We start from the raw sequence: 20,437 nt of genomic DNA, 5'->3' as shown, positions 1-20,437 counted from the left end.
TGCACCAGCAGTGACACACAGGAAAGGGTGCCCTGCGTCCACTTCACCACTGGTAGCCTAACAGTGTAGACTGCCTTGGGGTTCAGTCCAAGCCAAACTCAATGTCTTCCAGTCTTGCCCTGATGCTGGGCTCCTCCAGGTCCAGCAAAGACTGTGCTTCATCTTCCGCTCTGTCTCCTGAAGAGATGGGAGAGGACAAATCAGTACTTGGGTAGAGCTGCCCTTCTTGCTGAGTACTGGCCCAGGAGTCCTTCAGAAGTGCCCCTTACTGTCGGGCAAGAGGAACATGGGCAATAGAAGTGCATATCCGACCCTGGTCCAACCTCCTGTTTGTCCTGACTAGCTGCCCAGACTGCCCTGTGTGCCTGCACACAGTGCCAGGTGTGTGTCTTAAACTGTCACACCTTCACTAACACCTGAGCTTTTGTCACCCAGCCCTAGGGTTAGTGGTCTTTCCCTCTCCAGAGCCTCTGGCCTGGAACCATAGGACTAGGTGTCACCTCAGCCAAATGGTCACCTATGAACAGGGCAGAAACCCCCATCTGCTTCCCTGTCTCTGTGGTTCACCTCCCTACAGTAGCCTCTGGAGTGTTACCTAGCGGGGTGGCTGCAGGCAGCTGACTGTCTTCGGCTTCACTGGACTGGGGAGGTGCTGCTTTACTTGCCCATGTTTGGGGTGGCAGGGACTGGTTTGATTCATCCTCTTCCTGCTCATCTTCCAGCTCCTGGATGAGGGGTCGTGGAGAGGTCGCGCTGGAGACTTGACCTTGGGTTTCCAATTCCGTTGCTGTTGGCTTACATATGTCTGCAAAAGGCACCCTGGCCGCCTTTGAGGGATCCTTGGAGATGGCAAATATGTTTGAGAGGCCTGTGGAGCCTATGGGAGTGCCTTCCAACACGGGGAGGGAAGAGTCATCCAGTTCAAAGTCACTGTCCTCACTCAAGCTGGAAACCACCTGGATTTTCGGGATGCCCATTTCCTGGAGAGAGAGTGAGCTGTGTCTGATTTTCCCATGATCACAATACAGGAAGTGCAGGGGTAGGGAGATAGCAGGCTGGTACAGGATGAACACCTCAGCCAGTCCCCACTCACACAGTTCCCCTATACCAACCACCCTACCAATGTCTGGATTCTAGCCTCTGCCACACCCCATAGCCCAGCAGCTCTTCAGGACTTTGTTCCTGGACTTCAGTCTCCTGGAAGTGAGATCTCATGCAGAGGTTCCCTCCAAAGCTTCTCCTAGACACAGGATTTGATACAGTTGCTTCCTGGCTCCTGGTTATGCCCAGGGAGTCGGGTGCCTTACCCATGTGTTCCTTCCCTCTAGGAATAGAGTTTGGGAAGTTTGCATAGGAGCACAGCAGAAGGCAGAACATTCCCAGTTCATTTCATGTAGCCATAAATAGAGCACGCAGCAGAGAGCCCAAGTGGCTGAAATAAGCTCTCTGAGGGACCAGAGAGTGACTGCTTCCCAGTAAGGTGGACACATGGCCATTCTACTCAGAAGGGTAGTTCACTTTCATGAGAAGGAAATGGCCTCTAAGGGGCAGGTGTGGTGGTGCACTCCTGTAGGCCCAGCACTAAGGAGGGAGAGACAAGTGGGTCTCTGAGTTCAAGGCCTGCCTGGTCTACAGTGAGTTCAAGGCCTGCCATGGGCTGCACCGTGAGATCCTGTCTCAAAAAAAAACTAGGCATGCCTAGGTCATGCCTATAATCCCAGTACTTGGAGGGCTGCCATAGTTTAAGGCCTTTCCAGGGTATAGAGAAGAGAGTGCTGACCTTTGTCTGGTCCTCCATAAGCGTGTCACTGTCATCAACATCTTCCAAGTCGGGCAGGTCCTGAAAGAGCCAGTGAGTGCAGAACACTCAGACACAGTGGAAGAAAGTATAAGCAGGGGACAAGATGTCTTAAGGGAACCATCACCAAGGCCCCTCAGTAACTCCCACCCATGCTGAGTCCAGCCATCTAACCAATGGGAAGACTGTCACAACTCCTTCACTTTGTTGTGAACTCAAAAGTACCTCTTCTATCTTAGTCTGAGCTTCAAATGCCTCCTGAAAACCAAAAAACGCCACCATTTCGTAGATGTGTGGCCTTGGGCAAGTTGCTTAACCTCTCTGTTTCTCCAGTTCCTCCTCCATAATACTGGGATGATAATACTCCGTATCTCAGAACACTTAGTATGTACCATGCCATAAGCAAGGCAGCCTCAGAGTAGAAACCACATCCTCACTGTGTTCTGTATGGTCCAGTCTTGAGTGCAAAGCAGGCAGAGTGAGCCCCCAGCTCACATGGGTTTGCATGCCCACTGAACTATTATTGTTCTGCTGAATTGCAGTTCTTGGGGCAATGTGATAAAGTGGGATCTCTCATGCCTTCCATGAGGGAAATACATTATACTGTCATCCAAATGGGAGGAGCTTTGGGGAGAGGTAACATAGCTGTAACTTGACATTTGCTGGGAGAGACACTGGACAATCACACCATGGTGAACCAACAGGAAGCCAGAGTGGGGACCAGCCAATGAGGTGGCTGGAGCCACTTGCCAGGCTGTAGGTGTGAGGCCCAGCAGGCTTCAGTGATGTGTGACTCCAGAACTGGCCACAGACTTGCTTTGCACTATAATGGCCCTGGAAACTCTCGCATGGCTTTCACAATCTGGGGGGGGGTCAAATGGACCAGCCCCCAAAACCTGAATATGAGCAGGGTGGACTGGGGGTATACCTGGCTGGGTGTGCTGTACCTGTTCCCTGGGGAACTCGTAAGAGTCACCAAGGACCATAAAGGTGTCAGCCTCCCACCCCTCCCGGCCCAGCTTCATCAGCCCCCTGCTCACATCAATGAAAAGCCTCTCCTTGGTCTCCAGGGCAATGGCGTCTGTATCTTCGGTTCTGGCCCCATCAGTAGAGGCCACTGGAGATGTGGACTCTGAGGAACAACAGTGAGAAGTTACTGACCCTAGCATGGATTTCAGATACAAAGGCCGGGGCGACATGCTAAAGGTTCAGGGGGAAGGGCAGACCTTCCTGGGTGTGATTGGACAGCCACCATGATGGAAGCTGGCAAGAGTCCTCTGCTGAGGACAGGGCTGCACCTCCACCCCCAGCTGAGGAAAGGCAAGGAAGAAGCTGGCCCTGCTGTGAGTCTGCAGAAGCAGCCAAGTCAAGAGGAGACAGCCTGACTGACCAGCGAGAAAGGGATGTACTCAAGAGAACAGCTGGTTCCAAAGCCCAGCGATGCCTTGTAGTGCAGCCCTGGTAGAAGTCTCTGCCAGCTCACACTGCATCAGGTACATGGCCGCCTGCTCTCCAGGGCCAGGGACCTGTGCCATCTAACACAGCAAGGCTGTCTGGATGGGCAGAAGCAGTACGGGTCCTCCTCTGCCAGGCCTGCCTTGCCAAGTTCCTAAGCCCTATCCTTGTATGGTCTGTTCACTCACTCACACCTCCTGCTGGGCTAGGCACCAGGGCACAGGAAAAGAATGGCTAAGCCACGAAGTCCATCCTGACCTGCAGATCCATGTGTGATATTTGTAGCTGAGGTGGTTGGTGGCACAGCCCCACAGGCTGATCTCAGAAAACTCTTACCTTCAAATACCAGTCACAATAGAACCATGTGGGGAAAGCCACTGGGCAAGCAAGGCCCTTGCTAAACAGAAACATTTCCCCAGAAGCTCAAAGCAGGCAGGTTACAGGTCTGACAATCCTACCCTGGGCTAGAGACAGCAGCTTTCCCTTGTTACATAAGCAATCACCAAAGCACGGCATGTCCCAAGACAGACATTCTGGCCCAGAGTCCCATCAAATCCAGAAGAGCTGTGAGCATACCTGAAGAGTGTGGCAGGGCACCAAGAGTGGGTTCCTCTTGGAGAATGTGGCTCTCCAGTACCATGCCAAAGCTCTTCCCTCTTCCCCCTGGATAGTGACTGGTGCTCTTCTCCCCACCCCTGGTATTGCATTTCCCGCCTTCCTTGATGCACAATGTAGTATACCTGAGCTCCCTCCCTGCCTCATGCTCTTCTCTAGTCTGCCCTTAAATGCTTCCTCCCTGTCCCTGCCCTCCTCCTCCCTGCCCCGCCCTCCTCCTCCCTGCCCCTGCCCTCTTCTTCCCTGCCCCTGCCCTCCTCCTCCCTGCCCCTGCCCTCCTCCTCCCTGTCCCTGCCCTTCTCCTCTCTGCCCCTGCCCTCCTCCTTTACTTACAAGGTAATTCACCACAGCCCAGGCACCTAATCCTTCCCACGCTCCCTTCAAGAGAACAGAGCCCTCCCAGGATTCTTCATGCATCAGGGCCTGCTTCCTGGGCAAGACCTCACTTTGGCGGCTCTGAGTGTTGTGTTCATGGCCTTGGGGGCACAGTGTCCCAAAGCGGTCCCTGTGGCATCCCTGGGAAGTCTGAGGCTACCTATCAGCAAACAGCCTAGACTCTAGGCCCTTGAGTCAACTGAGAGGAAAGTCTCCTTTGAAGAACTGCCTAGATCAGACCTGCCTGAGGGCGTGGCTGTGAGGGACTGTCTTGATTTGGAATTGGTATAGAAGGGTCTGGGCCCACTATGCAAAGCACTGTTCCCTCAGCATGAGCAGTCTAAGAAAGCTAGTTGAGCATGAACGAGAGAGGAGAGAGAAAGAGAGAGAGAGAGAAAGAGAGAGAGAGAGAGAGAGAGAGAGAGAGAGAGGGAGAGAGAGGAGGTTCTCTCTATGAATTTGTTTGCATAGCTCTTCCGATCTCTTCGCTCTCTCTCTCTCTCTTCTCTCTCTTTTCTCTCTTTCTCCCTTTCTCTCTCTCTTCTCCTTTCTCTCTCGCTCTCTCTCTCTCTCTCTCTTTCTGCTCTCTCCTCTCTAGAATCGCACAACCATTAGTTCCGCTATTGCCCCCACTGGAGTTCTTGCCCTGACATCCCTCTGTGAGGCACCATGACCTGGAGTTCTAAGCCAGGGCAACTCTTCCCTTCCCTATTCATTTTCGCTAAGAATGTTTTACAACAGGAACAAGAAAAAAGCTGGAGCAGGGTCTCTCTCCTGGACCCGGGGCTGGTGGATAAAGCCAGGCGGGCTGGCCAGTGAGTTCCAGAGATCTACCTGTCTGTCTCCCCACTCGACATTTTTAATGAGTCTAACATTTATAATGGAGGCCATCCCCCTGGAGTGTGAGTGGTGCCATGTGAGTATTTGGTGGCACTGCTCCCCTTTGTGCAGTGAGTTTCAAACACACACTTGCCTGGGACAGCTCCATCCAAAACCCGGTGTAAACATCACAGCTTTCTCCTGTTGATCACAGAGGACCCACTGGATTAGGTAAAATATTCTGCTAATAGCTTTCCCTGTTGCTTATATGCTTTTAATGTGATGCGGGATTCCCCTCTGTATGCTATTAATATGTTTTATTATCATTGGTTAATAAAGAAGCTGGCCTATGGCAGGGCAGAATAGAGCAAGGTTGGGGTGAGGGAACTAAACTAAATGCAGGGAGAAAGAAGGCAGAGTCAAAGAGACACCATATATCTATCTGCTGAAGGAAAAAGATGCAGGAACCTTCCCGGTAGACCATAGCCTCATGGTGATACACAGATTAATAGAAATGGGGTAATTTAAGATGTAAGAGCTAGCTAGGAATACACCTAAGCTATTGGCCAAACAGTGTTGTAATTAATATAGTTTTTGTGTGATTATTCAGATGGGGCATCCTGGAAACCAATGTGCAATCTCTGTTTACATTAATGTGCTCTGTGTGTGTGTGTGTGTGTGTGTGTGTGTGTGTGTGTGTGTGTGCGTGTGCATGTGTGTGTATATGTATGTTCAGGATGCACTCCTATAGAACATGAGATTTACCATGGACTATATTTACAAAGAGAACCAAAGCAGTGGATTCAAAGTCTGAGCCATAGCTGTGTGCAGGGACAGAGCCCATAGCTGTGTGCAGGGTCAGAGGTCATAGCTGTGTGCAGGGTCAGAGGCCATAGCTGTGTGCAGGGTTAGAGGCTTCCCTCTATTGTCTCAGCTGCCTTACCATCAGGACTGGCCAGCAGGGATGTCTGGGTCTGAGCCAGACTTCCAGGCAGGTCTGGTTCTTCCACTGCTCCGTTCACCACCACAGCCAGCTCCTTCTCTCCGCTTGGCTTTTCTGGGAACAGTTCGTCTTTGGCCTCGAAGCTCTCCTTCACAAACAACTCCATCTTCTGCTGGGTTTCTTCCATGGGTGGTTCTTCCTGAGGCTCTGGGCTGGTGGGGGTACTCTCCTCACTGTCTGGCAGGGGCGTCTGCCCTAGAGAAGTAGAGTTCAGAGTTGAACTTGGGAGCTGCCTGAGAGGATGAGAGCATCTCTGTATCCATGAACTTAAGAGACTGAGTGGAGGGGGCTGTCAGAGGCACAGTTCATCAAAGCATTAGGCAGGCATGGCAGTGCACGCCTGTAATCCTGAAACTTAGGGGGTAGAGTCAAGGGTATCAAAGAGTTCAAGGCTATCCTTGGCTACAAAGCAAGTGGGAGGCCAGGCAGGGTCATGGAAGACTTTATCTTAGAAAAAAATGTGTATGTGGAGGGAGTGTTCATATGATAAAGGCAGATAAACATCTCCAATAGGGATTACTCTGCTCACAGATCAATGGGCAGCACTCTGCCGTGGAGAGAGAACACACAGAGCCCGAGGACATGGCAGGCAAGGATTTGGGGTCTACCTAAAGCATGGTCTACTTTCACTTTCAAATGGTTCAGGAGAGGCTGGGCACGGTGACTGTGGTGGTTTCTATAAGGTTGGCCCCATAGAACCATCTGTTTGGATGCTTGGTCCCCAGTGGGTGCAAGATCAGGTGTGGACCTCGTTGGAGGTAGTGTGTTACCGGGGTGTGCTCTGAGGTTTTGAAAGGCCCACCACTCCAGTTAGTGCCCCCATCACCCCACCCCGCCCAGCCTCATGCTTGCGGATCAGATGTAAGCTTCCAGTTCTTCTCCAGCACCATGTCTGCCTGCCTGCCACCATGATCCCCACCATGATGGTCATGGACTCACCCTCTGAAACTGTAAGGAAGCTACCAGTCACTTTATGTTATAAATTGATGTGGTCATGGTTTCTCTTTACAGAAATAGAAAAGTGACAGACAGTGACCCACAGTAGTGATCCCAGCACAGGGAAAGCAGAGGTAGGAAGGCTTCACATTTGAGGCCAGCCTGGGCTACATAGTGGGACCCAGTCAATCAAGCCATTCAAACATTTCCAAGAAATGCATATGCTAAGTCAAGTGTGTGTGTGCGAGTACTCATGGGCATGTGTGTGTGTGTGCGCACACGTGTGTGTGTAAAAATTTTAAAACTCCTTTCCAAATAAGCACAAATAATATAGCCATAGCCATTTTAATTATGATTCTTCAGCTTTTCTGAAAGCTTGAAAATTCTAAAACAAAAATTGGTTTTAAATATATATATATTCTTTTAAGAAAGTGTGGGAAATAGTTATGGTATTGTATCTCACAGGCAGGTAGGTGGTGATGCAGTCATAGCATTTTATATGAAAACATATATATGCATGCATGGTAAAATATAGGAGGTACATGCTACCACACACAGGGTGGCCCATTAGATTCCAGAATAGTAAATTTCATGGAGGGAAAGGAAATAGTTGAGTCTTCCTTTTTTGTTTTGTCAGGGCCTTGCTGTTTTGCCCAGCCTGACTTCAAACCCATGTTCCTCTTGCTTTGGCCCCCAGGCTGAGCTGGGATTACAGAGATGTGCTCTAAGGTTGACTAGAAGGTAGTCTTGCTGATGAAGGTCATTTGAGTATGACCCCAAGGTCACACAGGTTGACAGCTGCTGACAAGCCCTAGCTTCAGGAAGGGCCCAGGACTTTGTGAAAAGCCCTGTTCCTGCCCAACATACCTGTGCCTACACACACACACACACACGCACACCGATCATAAAATTAAAAATTCATCAGATGAATTCTGGCTTGGGGTTAAGACAGACTTTCCATCTTTTTGGAGTAGTCCTAGGCACGTGTCTGTCCTTTTATGCGGTGCCCTCCTATCCGTCGGAGCCTTCAGCACTGTCAACTATTGGAACCACAATGTCAATAAGCTATACATGCTGAAGATTCCCTACAGCCTGACATATCCAACAGTCAGCCAACGGTTCATTATGTTTTGTTTTTATGTGCATGGGTGTTTTGCCTGCATGCATGTCTGTGCACTACATGGGTGCCTGGAGCCCATGAGAGCCAGAAGAGAGAGCCAGAGCCCCTGGGACAAGAGTTATAGATGTTGTGAGCCACCATGTGGATTCTTGGAATCAAACCTGGGTCCTCTAGAAGAGCAACCAGTGTTATTAACTTCTGAGCCATCTCTGAAGTCCTTGAGGTTGAATTCTTTTTGTTAAAACAACCGGGCATATCCATTCCACTAGTATGCAAATCAGCCTTCATCATTAAATGAGAAAACGGTATGTCCAGCCAAGACTCGTTCTGACATTAATCTGTGATCTACCTGCAGGACAATGTGACCTTTGCTTCTGTTTTCGACACCAGAGTCACACACCAGCCACAGCTTGCACAGCCGCAGGCTGGGCCTTACCCATGTTTCTGGCCTTCTTCCGCTCCTCAGCCCGCCGCTTGATCATGGCCAAGGCTTCCAGGCTGTCTGTGATCTTCTTGTGTTCCCTGCTCTCCCACTGACGGCGCTCCTCCTTCTCAGCTGCATAGCCCCCTCGGGCCCATGCCTCTGCACATGCCCTAGGTGAGGACAGAGGGGGACAGAGCTGGGAGCTGGGTATGGGCACAGGCCTATCTGCACCTGAGCAGATGGGCTGCCATGAGCTAAGGCCAGCCTAGACTAAATAATGAATTCTAGGAAGTGTGAGACCCTGGGAGGCAGAGAAGTGGGGGGGAAGGGGATCTGGAAGGAGAATATAGGTCTGAATTAACTCTTTTATTTGAAGATTTTTATTTTATTTTATGTGTATGCATGTATACCATAAGCATGCAGATGACATCAGAATTGAGAAGAGGGTATTGGATGGCAAATGTTCTTAACCCCTGAGCCATCTCTCTATCAGGCTCCCCATAACTTGTATAGCTTAAAAGAAAATTATAAACATATTCTGTCTGGCCAAACTTATTTATTCTTTGGTCTTTTGTCTATGTACACGTATGTACAGGTACACACATGTGAATATGGGCATGGAGGTCAGGGTATGCCCTTGGTCTTTCCTCTGCAGGTACCATCTACCTTGTTTCTGAAGCCCCTGAGTAGGCTAGGCTGGTTGGCCAGAATCGTCCAGCAGCCCTACCTCCACCTCCCAAGAGCTGGGATGACAGCTTTTTATGTGGGTTCTGGGGATCAAATTTAAGCTTTCATGCTCATGAGGGAAGCACTTTACTGACTGAATCATCTCTTCAGCCCCCTGAAAGTGTTCATTTCTTCAAAATTAAGGAGTTGGAAAGATGGTTCCGTGGTTAAGAGTGCTTGCTGTTCTTGCAGAGAACATGAATTCAGTCCCCAGCGCCACACTGGGCGATTCACAGTTGCCTGTAATGCCAGCTCCAGGGGATCCCATACCCTCTTCTGGCCTCACCAGGCAGCTGTACACACGTACTGCACGTGTGTGCGCACATGCATATGCGCGCACACACACACATAAATAAATAATTTTTAAAAAAATCTTTAAAAGTTTTTGGAGTTCACTTACTAACCCCACATCAACTTTGGTTCATCAGCTATGGTTCATCCAGGTAACTAGTGCACCCAAGGATGCAAGGCACTCATGCTGGGAAACTGGGAGAGGAGATGGGGACTCTACTCCCGCTTAGTTCAGCCAAAACTGCTCTTTTAGAAAGGTACACTATTGTTTTAAACGAGCAAAGATACTAAGCCAACATTTCCCAGACAACAGATGCAAATGCCCAGTGCATAAGGAAAGAGCCGCCAGGGAGGTGCTGCTCACCAGGGAGGTGCTGCTCACAACCACAAGCCCCCCCTCACTGTGCACCCCACAGCAGGAGTGAAAATGATAGATTTTGGCAAGGATGCAGAAAACTCAGGTCCTCTTGAAATATTAAGAGGCAAAGAAGGTGGTAAGGCCATTTTGGAAAACCGGTTGGTGGCTTCTCAAAGGCCCAGCATGAGGTTATTGTCATCTGACCCATCAATCTTATTCCTGATTATCTCAGGGGATCAAACCTGTCTGCACAAGAATGTGCACACAAATGCTCACAGAAGCATTATTCACAACAGTTAAAAAAAAAAAAAAAAAAAAAACAACCCAACAAACAATAGCCAGAGAGGTGGCTCAGCAGGGAAAGGAGTTTGTTGCTGTGTCTGGTAGCCTGAGTTTAGTCCCAGGACCAGCACAGTGCAAGCTGACCTCCACGGGTGTGCCATGGTACACACACACACACACACATACACACACACATACACTATCAGGGCAAGCATTCCTGTTCCTGGGCTTGGTAGTGCCATGGGTCTGGAGGCTATTTACTGATTTGTGAAAATGCTCAAAAATCAGAAAACTTGCGTGTGTAACAAATGTGCTCAACTGGCAAGCACTCAAGTGAACATAACCCGAAGGTCTCCTTTCTTACCTGTCCTTGGGGAAAACCGGCCTGTCATCCAGGTAAGTCAAGTTCTTCAGACGAACAGTGACTGTCCTGCGGTAGTTAGGGATATTTTTGGTCACCGGGTTTCCCATCAGGTTCAGCACACGCTGCAAAGCAACACGCAGGGCCAAACTGATTATCAAAGCCGGACAGTCGGGGCCCATGAGAGGCCTCAGTGGGTAAAAGCACTTGCTGCTGAGCCTGATGCCTGAGTTCAGTCCCAGAACTAAAATGGTTGGAGAGAACCAACTCCTGAAAGCTGTTCTCAGACCTCTGCGTGCATTCCCTGCCCGACATATCTGTGTCTGTGCACACACATACATACTACACACACACACTGCACACATACCACACACAAATACACACGACACACGCTATACATACACGCTACACATGCACACACACATACACAAACACTATACACAGTGTAATAATAAAACACAAGATGATAACACTGTGTGCCCTCAGAATAACTTAACACAATTTTTTTGAGCAAAGCAAAACACCAGCACAGCATCGTGGCGCAGTGACAGGACAATGAGAAAGGCTCTCCGGTGCTGGCCACGGGGCTACGCAAACTGCACAGCTGCCCTCTTCTCTACTCCTGGAAGGACTGAAGTTCTCCTGGAACCATCCTGGAAAACGTCCCCCATGGCTCTTGCCCAGATCATTGGTCCTATTAGCTTCATCTCTCAGCATCTCTGACTGAAACTTTAGTTAAACTCTTACTGACTTTATTTGTTTCTGGTTCTTCCTACCTGGGACCCATTTCAAGAGAATATTTGCAGGGGCAACAAATAAGAATCAGTGAGGAAGGCCAGGTTTAGCGGCATAAGATCTTATCTCAAAACCAACAAACAATAACAAAACACAAAGAGGCACAGACTGGGAAGGATGTATGGGCCGCCAGGAGAGGGTGCCAGACCCCCAGGGTCAGAATGCAGGAAGGAAAGTTGGTCTAATAATACCAGCACCTCTCTCCCATGGCCAGATGTAGACCTTCCCGCCCCCACCTGAGGAAGCTGAGAGGGTCACAAGAATCAGTCATTTTGTATTCTGTTTGCTTGATCACGTCAGACACTGTTCATATCTAAAATGGCTTATGCTGTTGAGGAAGCATATCCATATTATATGTAAATGAGCTAGCTTTGAACTTGCCATGTGTCTTAGTCAGTGATCTATTGCTGTGAAGAGACACCATGACCATGCAACTCATAAATTAAAGCACTTAACTGGGGCTCGCTTACAGTTTCAGAGGTTTAGTCCATTGTCAACATGGCTGGAAGCATGGTGGCCTGTGGGCAGACATGGTGCTGGAGAAGCAGCTTGAGAGTTCTACATCTGGATCCACAGGCGGCAGGAAGAGAGAGACACTGGGCCTGGCATGAGCGTTTGAAAGCCCAAAGCCCACCCCCAGTGACACACTTCCTCCAGCGAGGCCACACCTACTCTAATCTCTGCCAAGTAGTGCCACTCCCTAATGATCAAGTAGTTAAATATATGAGCCTGTGGGGACCATTCCTATAGAAACCACCATGCCATGCTCTGGTCTCATGACTTCATTGCCCTTGCTGTATTTTCGAAGTTCATAGCAGGAAGCAGAAAAGTATTCTAAGGGTTACATTGTATGTGGGAGATTTAAAGGAATAACAAAAAATGATCAGGCGACAATTTTTAACTGATGTTGGGGGGTGCATAACTATAATCCCAGCACTTGAGGTACAAAGTCAGGAGAAGTCAAGGTCGCCCTCCCAACACAGCAGGCAAGTTCAAGGCCAGTCTGGACGGCACAAAATCCTGGTTCAAAACCCCAAACAATAACAAGTGACCACTTTGTAATAGACTGGCGTGTCCTGTGTTTTCCCATGTCCTCTACCCCATCACCCCGGTTCCTTAGAATGTAACTATATTTGCAGACAGGGTCATCAACAAGGTAAAAAGTCAGTGAGGTCATTAGGATACGCCCTCCTGGCCTGACCAGCATCCTTGAAAGAGGAGACATGTGTGAAGGACAATTAGCTGAGGCTGACCTCCGGCCTCCACAGAAATGCACATATATGCATATACGCACACATGCACACACACATACAGAAGAATGATAGCAAGAATCAGCTCATACCTGACACTACACAGTGCTACAAACAAAGCAAAGCCCCGGGGTCACTGTCAGAGGTGGTGAGAGCCTCAGCCCATTCTGACCATTGCTAGGTGGAAGGAAGGAGCCAACACTGAGTCTGACTCTTCCATATGAAACGGGGTTCTTTTTAAACATACAATGAAGGGGAATGAGAGCCAGAGCCAATCCCATGTGACTCCTCTGAGACAGCCTTCAAAGCAGGAGGAGGACCACTGTGAGGCCAGTCAGACACACAGCATGAGCGCTCACTGATCCAGCTTGCAGAGAGGGAGGCTGCAGGCCTGGGGTGATGTACCTTACAGGACTGTGCTGAACCAGGATCTAAACAACTCTGACTAGCTTCATCTCCCAGGAAACACACCAAGGTCAACAAAGCTTATAAAGCGGCAAAGTTTTCCAAGTTCAGGTCCAGGATGTGCTACCATCAACACAGTTCCCTTGTCAAATGAATGCAACAACAACAGCAACAAAAACCAGCAGAGAAGGAATGCTCAGATCAAGAGAGATTGATAGAACGGTAATCCTGAGGAATGCCTGGATCAGCACTGGATAGGATACTTCTGAGACCCACGGGGGTGGGGTGGGTAGGTAGTCAGGGTCTCTAAAGGAACAGAACCAACAGAACGTGTGTGTATGTTTTATATTATATATATATTATATTTATATTATATATATATATATTTATATTATATATATATATATATAGAGAGAGAGAGAGAGAGAGAGAAAACATCTACATATCAAAAGATTTAGTAGAGTGGCTGGTAGGAAGTATTGAGTAGAGCCACTGCCATGTTTTAAATGGAGGTAGCATCTGCCACTTGAGAAACTCAGCTAAAACCACTGTTCTGAAGCTATTTCTTTTAGCTCAAAACATCCCCTCCCCGGGGAAGAGGGCAGGGTGCTGAAAAGACATAAGGAAACACACAAGGCATAGGAAGTAAACAAAACTAAAACTCCCAAGTCTCGGAAAGCTGGAACTTAAACTGTACAAAGTCTCGTCTGTCTGTTGAGGTTGTGTGGAAGACACTAAGCTATAGCTGAGAGCTGCCTGTTGGCACCAGGGAGCTCTAGGGAAGCAGCTCTCAGCAGGAGTGCCACCATGCTGGGTGGGTTTCCCAGTGATGCAGGCTTTGAGTCACCCACGCTCCCATAAGTAACTAAGATTTAGGTAGAATTGGTTCTTTGTTCTCTTGATGGTGCCCCATTAGGGGTGACCAGATACTTGCCCAAGTCTCCCAAGGAAAAGCCACACAACTACAGAAAGGAAAAGGGGAAGAGGAGAGGAAGGAGGGAGGGCGATGTTTCTGAAGCACACCCTGGAGCATGCTGTCTGTGGAGTGGGCTGCACTTACCAGACACGGCATGCTCTCAAGCACGCTCAAGATCTCCGGGTCACTCAGCATGTTGTTGGAGAGGTCGAGGACACAGAGCCGCAGACACTCACTGAGGTGCTGAATGTCTGCCACGGTCTCCAGGCGGTTGTGGGCTATCTGCAGTGTGTTCAGGACAGGGAGGCAGGCTGGAGGAGGGGGTGGCACAAATGAGCAACAGCAGCATGTGCTCCCCGCCCACACTCTGGAATCTCAGCAGGGATGCGGCACAGAGCAGGGCTGCCAAGCTTACAGAGGTTCTCAATGGTCTTGATGTAGTTGTTGCTCAGGTTGAGGGCATCCAGCTTCTGGAGCGGCTCCAGGTTCTCGATCTTATGCAACAGGTTCACTTGCAGGAAGAGGCAGCGCAGCTCGCTCTGGGCCTGCAAGTTCTCGATCCTCTGGATGCCATTGCACTCCAGCCAGAGGCAGCGGAGGCCTGTGTACTCTTCGAGGTTCTCAATGCGGTCAAACCCTGGTGGGTAGGGGCTGGTGAGGCTCCCGTGCACTCAGCGGGGAGGGGCTGGATTCTGTTGGTTTTGCCTATTGGCAGAGGCTGAGTGTTTGGGTCTTTGTAAATTCTGATGCAAAAGACCATGACCTCCCATGTGATGGTGTCAGAAGGGGCCTTTGGAAGGTGAGGGTGGGGCATACATGATGGGATTAGTGCCCTTTTAGAGAGAGACTGCTTGGCATGGTGGCACAACAGTGGCCCCAGCTCCCTGAAGGCTACAGCAGGAGGATGACAATTTCATGGTTATCATGGGTTACAGACTGAGGGCACAGATGGAAGTCTCCTTCTGTGAACTTGGAAGCCATCACAAAAGTATTGGATCTGCTGGCATCTTGGTCTTGATACCCACATCTCTTTTCTCTTTTTCTTTTTCGTTTTTTAAAAATAAGTTCTATTTATTTATTTTTTGAGATTGGGTCTTTCTATGTAGTCTTAGCTATTCTGGAGTTTGCTCTATAGATCATGCTGTCCTGGAACTCAGAGATCTGACTGCCTCTGCCCCCCGAATGCTAGGATTAAAGGTGTGTGACAGCATGTACAGTTAGTAACAGCTTTTCTTTGCAAAGTCATTCCCCTTATTTTTGATTGAACCCAAGGCCTCAAACCTGATGGCTGAGTCCTCTACCACTGGATCACACCCAAGTCTCCTTAGGTCACTGCTGGGCTAGTCTCTGTGCCTCCATGCATCTCTTTCCTGAACTCTGACATGGGTCTTTCTCTCTGGTCCACCCTCCATTCTTTTCTCACACCTCCCCTGTCACTAGGGAAAGCCCCCTTTTCTGTCTGTCCCTCCAGCAGCAGTCCCTAAGTCAGACTCTCTCTTTTGTTCCTGTCATCTACAACCAGAAGCTGGAGTCCCTAGTGACATCTCCATTGCTAAGTTCCATTGTCGATCTTCCTCCTTGACCTCTCTAAGACTTCTGACCCATTTTCTTATTCCCACAAGGCATCCCCCCCCAACCCCCAGGTTATCACAGGCCCTGTGTTGATACATCAAAATGAGGGTGTCCCTGAGACGACAGTTAAGGCATGGCATGTGTCCCTTCTGGAACTGGGACCCCTATTCCCATAGTGTCCTTTCTTTTGGCAGCTTGCTCTATGTGGAGCTGGCAGCCACTGAGAGCGGCTTACGTGGTGGGGAACTGAGCTGTGGTTCATAGTCATTTTCCAGCCCCAGTGCAGTGCTCAGGTAACTGAGGGCACTTGGCAATTCCGCCATCCCTCAAAAGGGACCCTGAGCCAGAACCACCCAGCTAATCACACATGGATCCCTTTCTTCAGAACCCGTGGGAGCCAGTGTATTTGAAGTTGCTAAATGTTAGGGTGATTTATTACCAAGTGACAGATGACTAAGGTAAGCATCTCTCTTCTGGCTCCCTGCCCTCTCTGAATCCACTTAGCCTAACATTGGCTCCTCTTCCTCATTCTCCTTAGTCTCTGCTCCCCCGCCCCAGGACCCAGTGTTCTAACCACTACTATGCTCAGAGGACAGGTGGAGAATTTTAGAGGGGCAGAAGTGAGGAAACAGGTGGGGAGCCCTTCTAAACCCTATGGCTTGTGTGCTGCTAAGCCAGTGTTCCTCCTCCCTGCAGCTGCCCACTCATGCCTGCCCCACCCTACAAGACCCCTAAACCAGCCTTGCCACGTCTACCTCTGGATTCCCAGCACTGAGAAAATCCCAGGCATGGAAGGTTCTCAGGAAAGATTTCCCAAATAAATAGACAAACATGAGAGATCAGTGGGTCAGCCGCTTCACACTGGGCCCCAACTCAGAGTGGGGAATCCCAGTCATCACTGATCAGGATGGTCCTGGCCATGATCCTGAGCTCAGATGTACATGTGGGGCTGGACACTATGCCCAAGTCCCTAGGATGCTACAGTACCTACATTCTGAGGTGACCGAAGACCCTGCTCCCTTGCCTTCTACCCTTATCTTCACCATATACCCGTCCCAAGGTCAAGGTTCACAACTGCCCCCACTGCTTTAAAAATTGCCCAGTCCTAAGCCAGCCATGTTGACTGGAGCCTGATCTGCCAGCTTTCAGCAGACTGAGGCAAGAAGGGCACAAGTTCAAGGCAAGCATGACCTATCTAACAAGATCCCACCTTCAGTGTGTGTGTGTAGGAGGGGTGGGGGCGTTGAGAGATGTTGAGATGAAATTAATTAGTTATGTGCCTGGTGGTGCAGGCCTGTAATCCCTGCTACTTGGTTGAGTGAAGCAGGAAGATGGAAATTCAAGATCCCTCTGGGCTACAAAGTGAGTTCAAGGGCAGCCTGGGCAATTTGGTGAATCTTGTTTCAAAATAAAAAGGGAAAGGAGGGCTAGCTAGGGTTGAATCTCAGTGGCGGTGTATTTACCTAGTGGGTATGAGGTCCTGGGTTTCATCCTTCATATTGCAAAGGGGAAAAAAATCAAGTAAGCAACCAAAGAAGCAAGGGAGGCTTGTCTGTGCACACACAGCCCCTTTATGAACTCAAGCCCGAGTTTCACTCAGAGAAACATTGAAGCACAAAGATGACCTCTAAAGCTTGTTTTCTACCTTGTCCTCCTGACACTGGTCATGGACTCCCCTGGGACTCACCCTTGAAGTGTAAATACAGCGTGTCATTCAGGGCAGGGGTGACGTACAGCTTGTGCTGCTTGCAGAGCTTTTGAAGGAACTGTTTAGTCATCCTGTGAAGACGCAAAGCACGTGTAAGAGTCTCGCTTCAGCTTGCCGGTTGGGAAACATAAAAGTTCGTGTTTGGGTTGGGCTGGTTTGGAGATAGGGTCTCATTCTGTAGCCCAGGTCAGCTGGGAACATACTATGCAAACCAGGCTAGCCTCAAACTTGTGGTCCTCCTGCCTCAGCCCCGTTGGGATTGCAGCTGTGGGCCATGGCACCAGTTCAGGTTCTTTCCTACATCCATTCTGTCTAAAGTCCTAAATCTGAAACCTCATGTTAAATCTCCCTCCTCCTCCCCTTCTCCTTTGGTATGTGTGCGGAGTCACATGGAAGCCAGAGGTGAACATCAGGTGTCCCCCTCCATCACATCTGCCATAGTTTTTGAGGCAGAGCTCTCTCACTGAATCTGCTGATTTGGGTAGAGTGGCTGGCCAGTGAGCTCCCGGACTCCTCTGTCTCAGCCTCCCCAGTTCTGGGACTACAGATGTACAGAGATGTCTGGGTGTTTGCATGGGCACTGGGGACTGTAATTTCCATCCTCATCTGAGCTGTCTCAGCAGTGTCTCCTCCCTTAAATGGCTCTTAGGGTTTTACCCAATACTGTTACTTCAGCGTTCTAAAAAAACTGCTGTGTTTGGCCTAGTAAAAATACTTCCAGCGGTGTCATCAACAAAACTAGTGTGAACCAGGCATGGTGTGAACATGTGTAATACCGACACTCAGGAGACTGAGGGCCAGCCTGGACAACAGAGTGAGACCCTGTCTTAACGCAGGGCCAGAGGCAGAGGGGATGGCAAGATGACTCAGTGGGCAGAATCAAAGCTGAAGACCTGAGTCTGATCGCTGGAATCTTCAGTGGAAAGAGAGACTGGACTTCTGCAAATTGTCTTTCAGTCTCCATTTATGTGTCAGGGTACACACCGGGGTATGTACTGCACACATTTGTTTCCATATTCTTCCTCCCATACTCATAATGAATACTTCCTTTTTGTTTTTTCAAAAAAAGCAGCAGTGGCTAGAGACATGGTAAGATAAAGCAATTAAGAGCGTTTGCTGCCCTTGCAGAGGATACGAGACCAGTTCCCAGTACGCTTCAGATAATTCACAACCTCCTGTAATTCCAGCTCTAGGGAGCCCAACGCTTCCTTTTGGCCTCCATGGCCACCTACACACACATAAATACAAGTAACACCCCTCTCGTTCTCTCTCAGAGAGGTATTGCTGGTTCTATCCTTTTCTAGTACTAACTGGGCAGGCTCTGTAGCTGTTCCCTGAGCAAGGGGTTAAGGGGCTATCACCGTGCACCCTCCTTAGTGGCTTGGGAGCTGTGCTGCACAATACATACCTGGGACCCCGATCATCCTTGTCATTTCTTGAGTTGGCTAAGTGACCATCTGAGCCGCTGTCGCCGCTCTGTTGCTGCTGACTTTGGCAGGATGCCGTAGAAGGATCCACACACGTTTCCTTGGTCTCATTAATTTCTGTAAAAAAAAAAAAAAAGGTTAATTTGTAAAGATCAAAAAATTTAGGATGGGTATGGCAATCCCAGCCTGTAATCCAGCACCCAGGAAGGCTGAGAAAGGAGACTCTCCACCGGGTTTTGAGTTCGGCCAGACTGGCGAGACACCCAAACAAACAAACAAATAAAAAAGTAGGCTGTCATGTTTTTGATTTATATAAATGGGATCCTGTGCTTTTTGTGGAACTTGTTTTATATACCCACTTATGTTCCTGAGAATGATCCCTACCCATGGATGAAGCTGTCAGTGCATTATTTTCAAGGCAGAAGAATCCACAGTGCCCTACAAGGACTCCTGTAAAGACATTTGCATTGCTAACTTGTTTCAGATGGTAGAAACAACAACAAAAGGCACAGCTTTGTCCACATTTTTATGTTCCCTGTGCAGTTTTTATAGAGGATCAGCCTAAAAGTGACATGTGCATAGCCATTACACATGCAGATTGTTGTAAAAATTGCTGTACACGGTGGTGGAGAGATGAATTTGTCATTGAGAGTGCTTGGAATGCTTGCTACTCTTCCAGAGTATCAGAGTTCAGTTCTCCGCATCTACAGGGCAGCTCTAACTCCACTTCCAGGGTATCTGACGCCCTCTTCTGGCCTCCTTAGGCACCTGCTCACCTCTCCCTTTTCATCCCCACCCCACAAAATAAACTTTTTAAAGAGGAGGACACACTAAAAAAAATTAAAAAGAACAAACTGGTGTCATGGAGAATTTGGAGAATTTGCCAGTAAATTTTCTTGGGGGAATATCAAGTTACATAGAAGAAAAAATTAGCGAAAGAGTCACTGCCACAGACATAACTTCAGGGGATGCTGGGATACAGATTTGAACCACTGTATTTATGCGCTTGTGGATTCAAACTCAGATTATCAGGCTTGTGTTGTTAGCACCTTTACCCCGTAAGGCATCTCTAGAAGCCTCGAATGAATGTAACTTCAAGAGCTGATGAGCTCTGTGTGTGTGTGTGTGTTGGCGGCGGTGGGGGACGTAGGTGTGGGTGGTGTGGGGTGTCTATTGACTATAACACTGTACCCTGGGGACTATGCCTTTCATTCATTGGAAACAAGTCCCAACCAATGGCGGTCCCTGATTAATATTCATTGGAATAAATAGTTGGTGTTCTATATGTGCTGGATTGATTACATTAATAAAGGTCTAGCACTCATTAACAGTGAATGGGCAGGCTTTTTTTTATGTGGTGGCTGACCCATGGCTGTGTGGATGGGCATGTTTGAGGGGTGCTGGCTATTCCGGGCTGTGCTGATGTGTACGTGTGAGGCGGGTGGGCTGGCTGTTCGTGTTGCTGTAAGGATGGTCATGTGTGAGGGGTGCTGGTTACTCCCAGCTGCGTGAATGGGCATGTGTGAAGCACGGGCCCTCGCCCCCTCGACTCCCGACGCGATGGCACCTTCTTTGCGGACCCCTGGGCCCACGTCGCCGTGATCGCCCGCCGACTCCTCCAGACTGGGTTCCGCCGCTCCATCCGCCGGCGGCTCTGAGGACTCGGGGTGCATGCTAGCTCCTCGCCCCGCCACTCGGCTCCGGCACTACGGTCCGCGTCGTTGGCGGTCCAACGCTTCCCTGGTCGTCGTGGTAACCAATGCGCACGCGCAGTCGGTTACGCTCCCGGGGGCGGGACTAG

At 49.3% G+C, this 20,437-nt stretch overlaps 1 protein-coding gene across 1 annotated transcript; it reads right to left on the bottom strand.

Moving 5' to 3' along the window:
• Positions 1-41: 41 nt before the first annotated feature.
• Positions 42-20,309, bottom strand: Dnaaf1 (dynein axonemal assembly factor 1). The gene is made up of 12 exons (XM_038313243.1): positions 20,204-20,309; positions 18,618-18,753; positions 17,189-17,280; positions 14,345-14,566; positions 14,074-14,240; positions 10,567-10,688; positions 8,558-8,715; positions 6,006-6,260; positions 2,839-2,930; positions 1,781-1,840; positions 596-980; positions 42-177 (listed from the first exon to the last, which is right to left on the bottom strand). Exons 1-12 carry the CDS (start codon positions 20,307-20,309, stop codon positions 83-85), a joined length of 1,890 nt encoding a protein of 629 aa, XP_038169171.1. The 3' UTR covers positions 42-82.
• Between the last annotated feature and the right edge of the window lie 128 nt (positions 20,310-20,437).

This window comes from Arvicola amphibius, chromosome 15, assembly GCF_903992535.2.
Source record: "Arvicola amphibius chromosome 15, mArvAmp1.2, whole genome shotgun sequence".
Classification (NCBI taxonomy): domain Eukaryota; kingdom Metazoa; phylum Chordata; class Mammalia; order Rodentia; family Cricetidae; genus Arvicola; species Arvicola amphibius.
The sequence above is the reverse complement of the archived record's forward strand: the minus strand, read 5'-3'. Positions and strand labels throughout refer to the sequence as shown.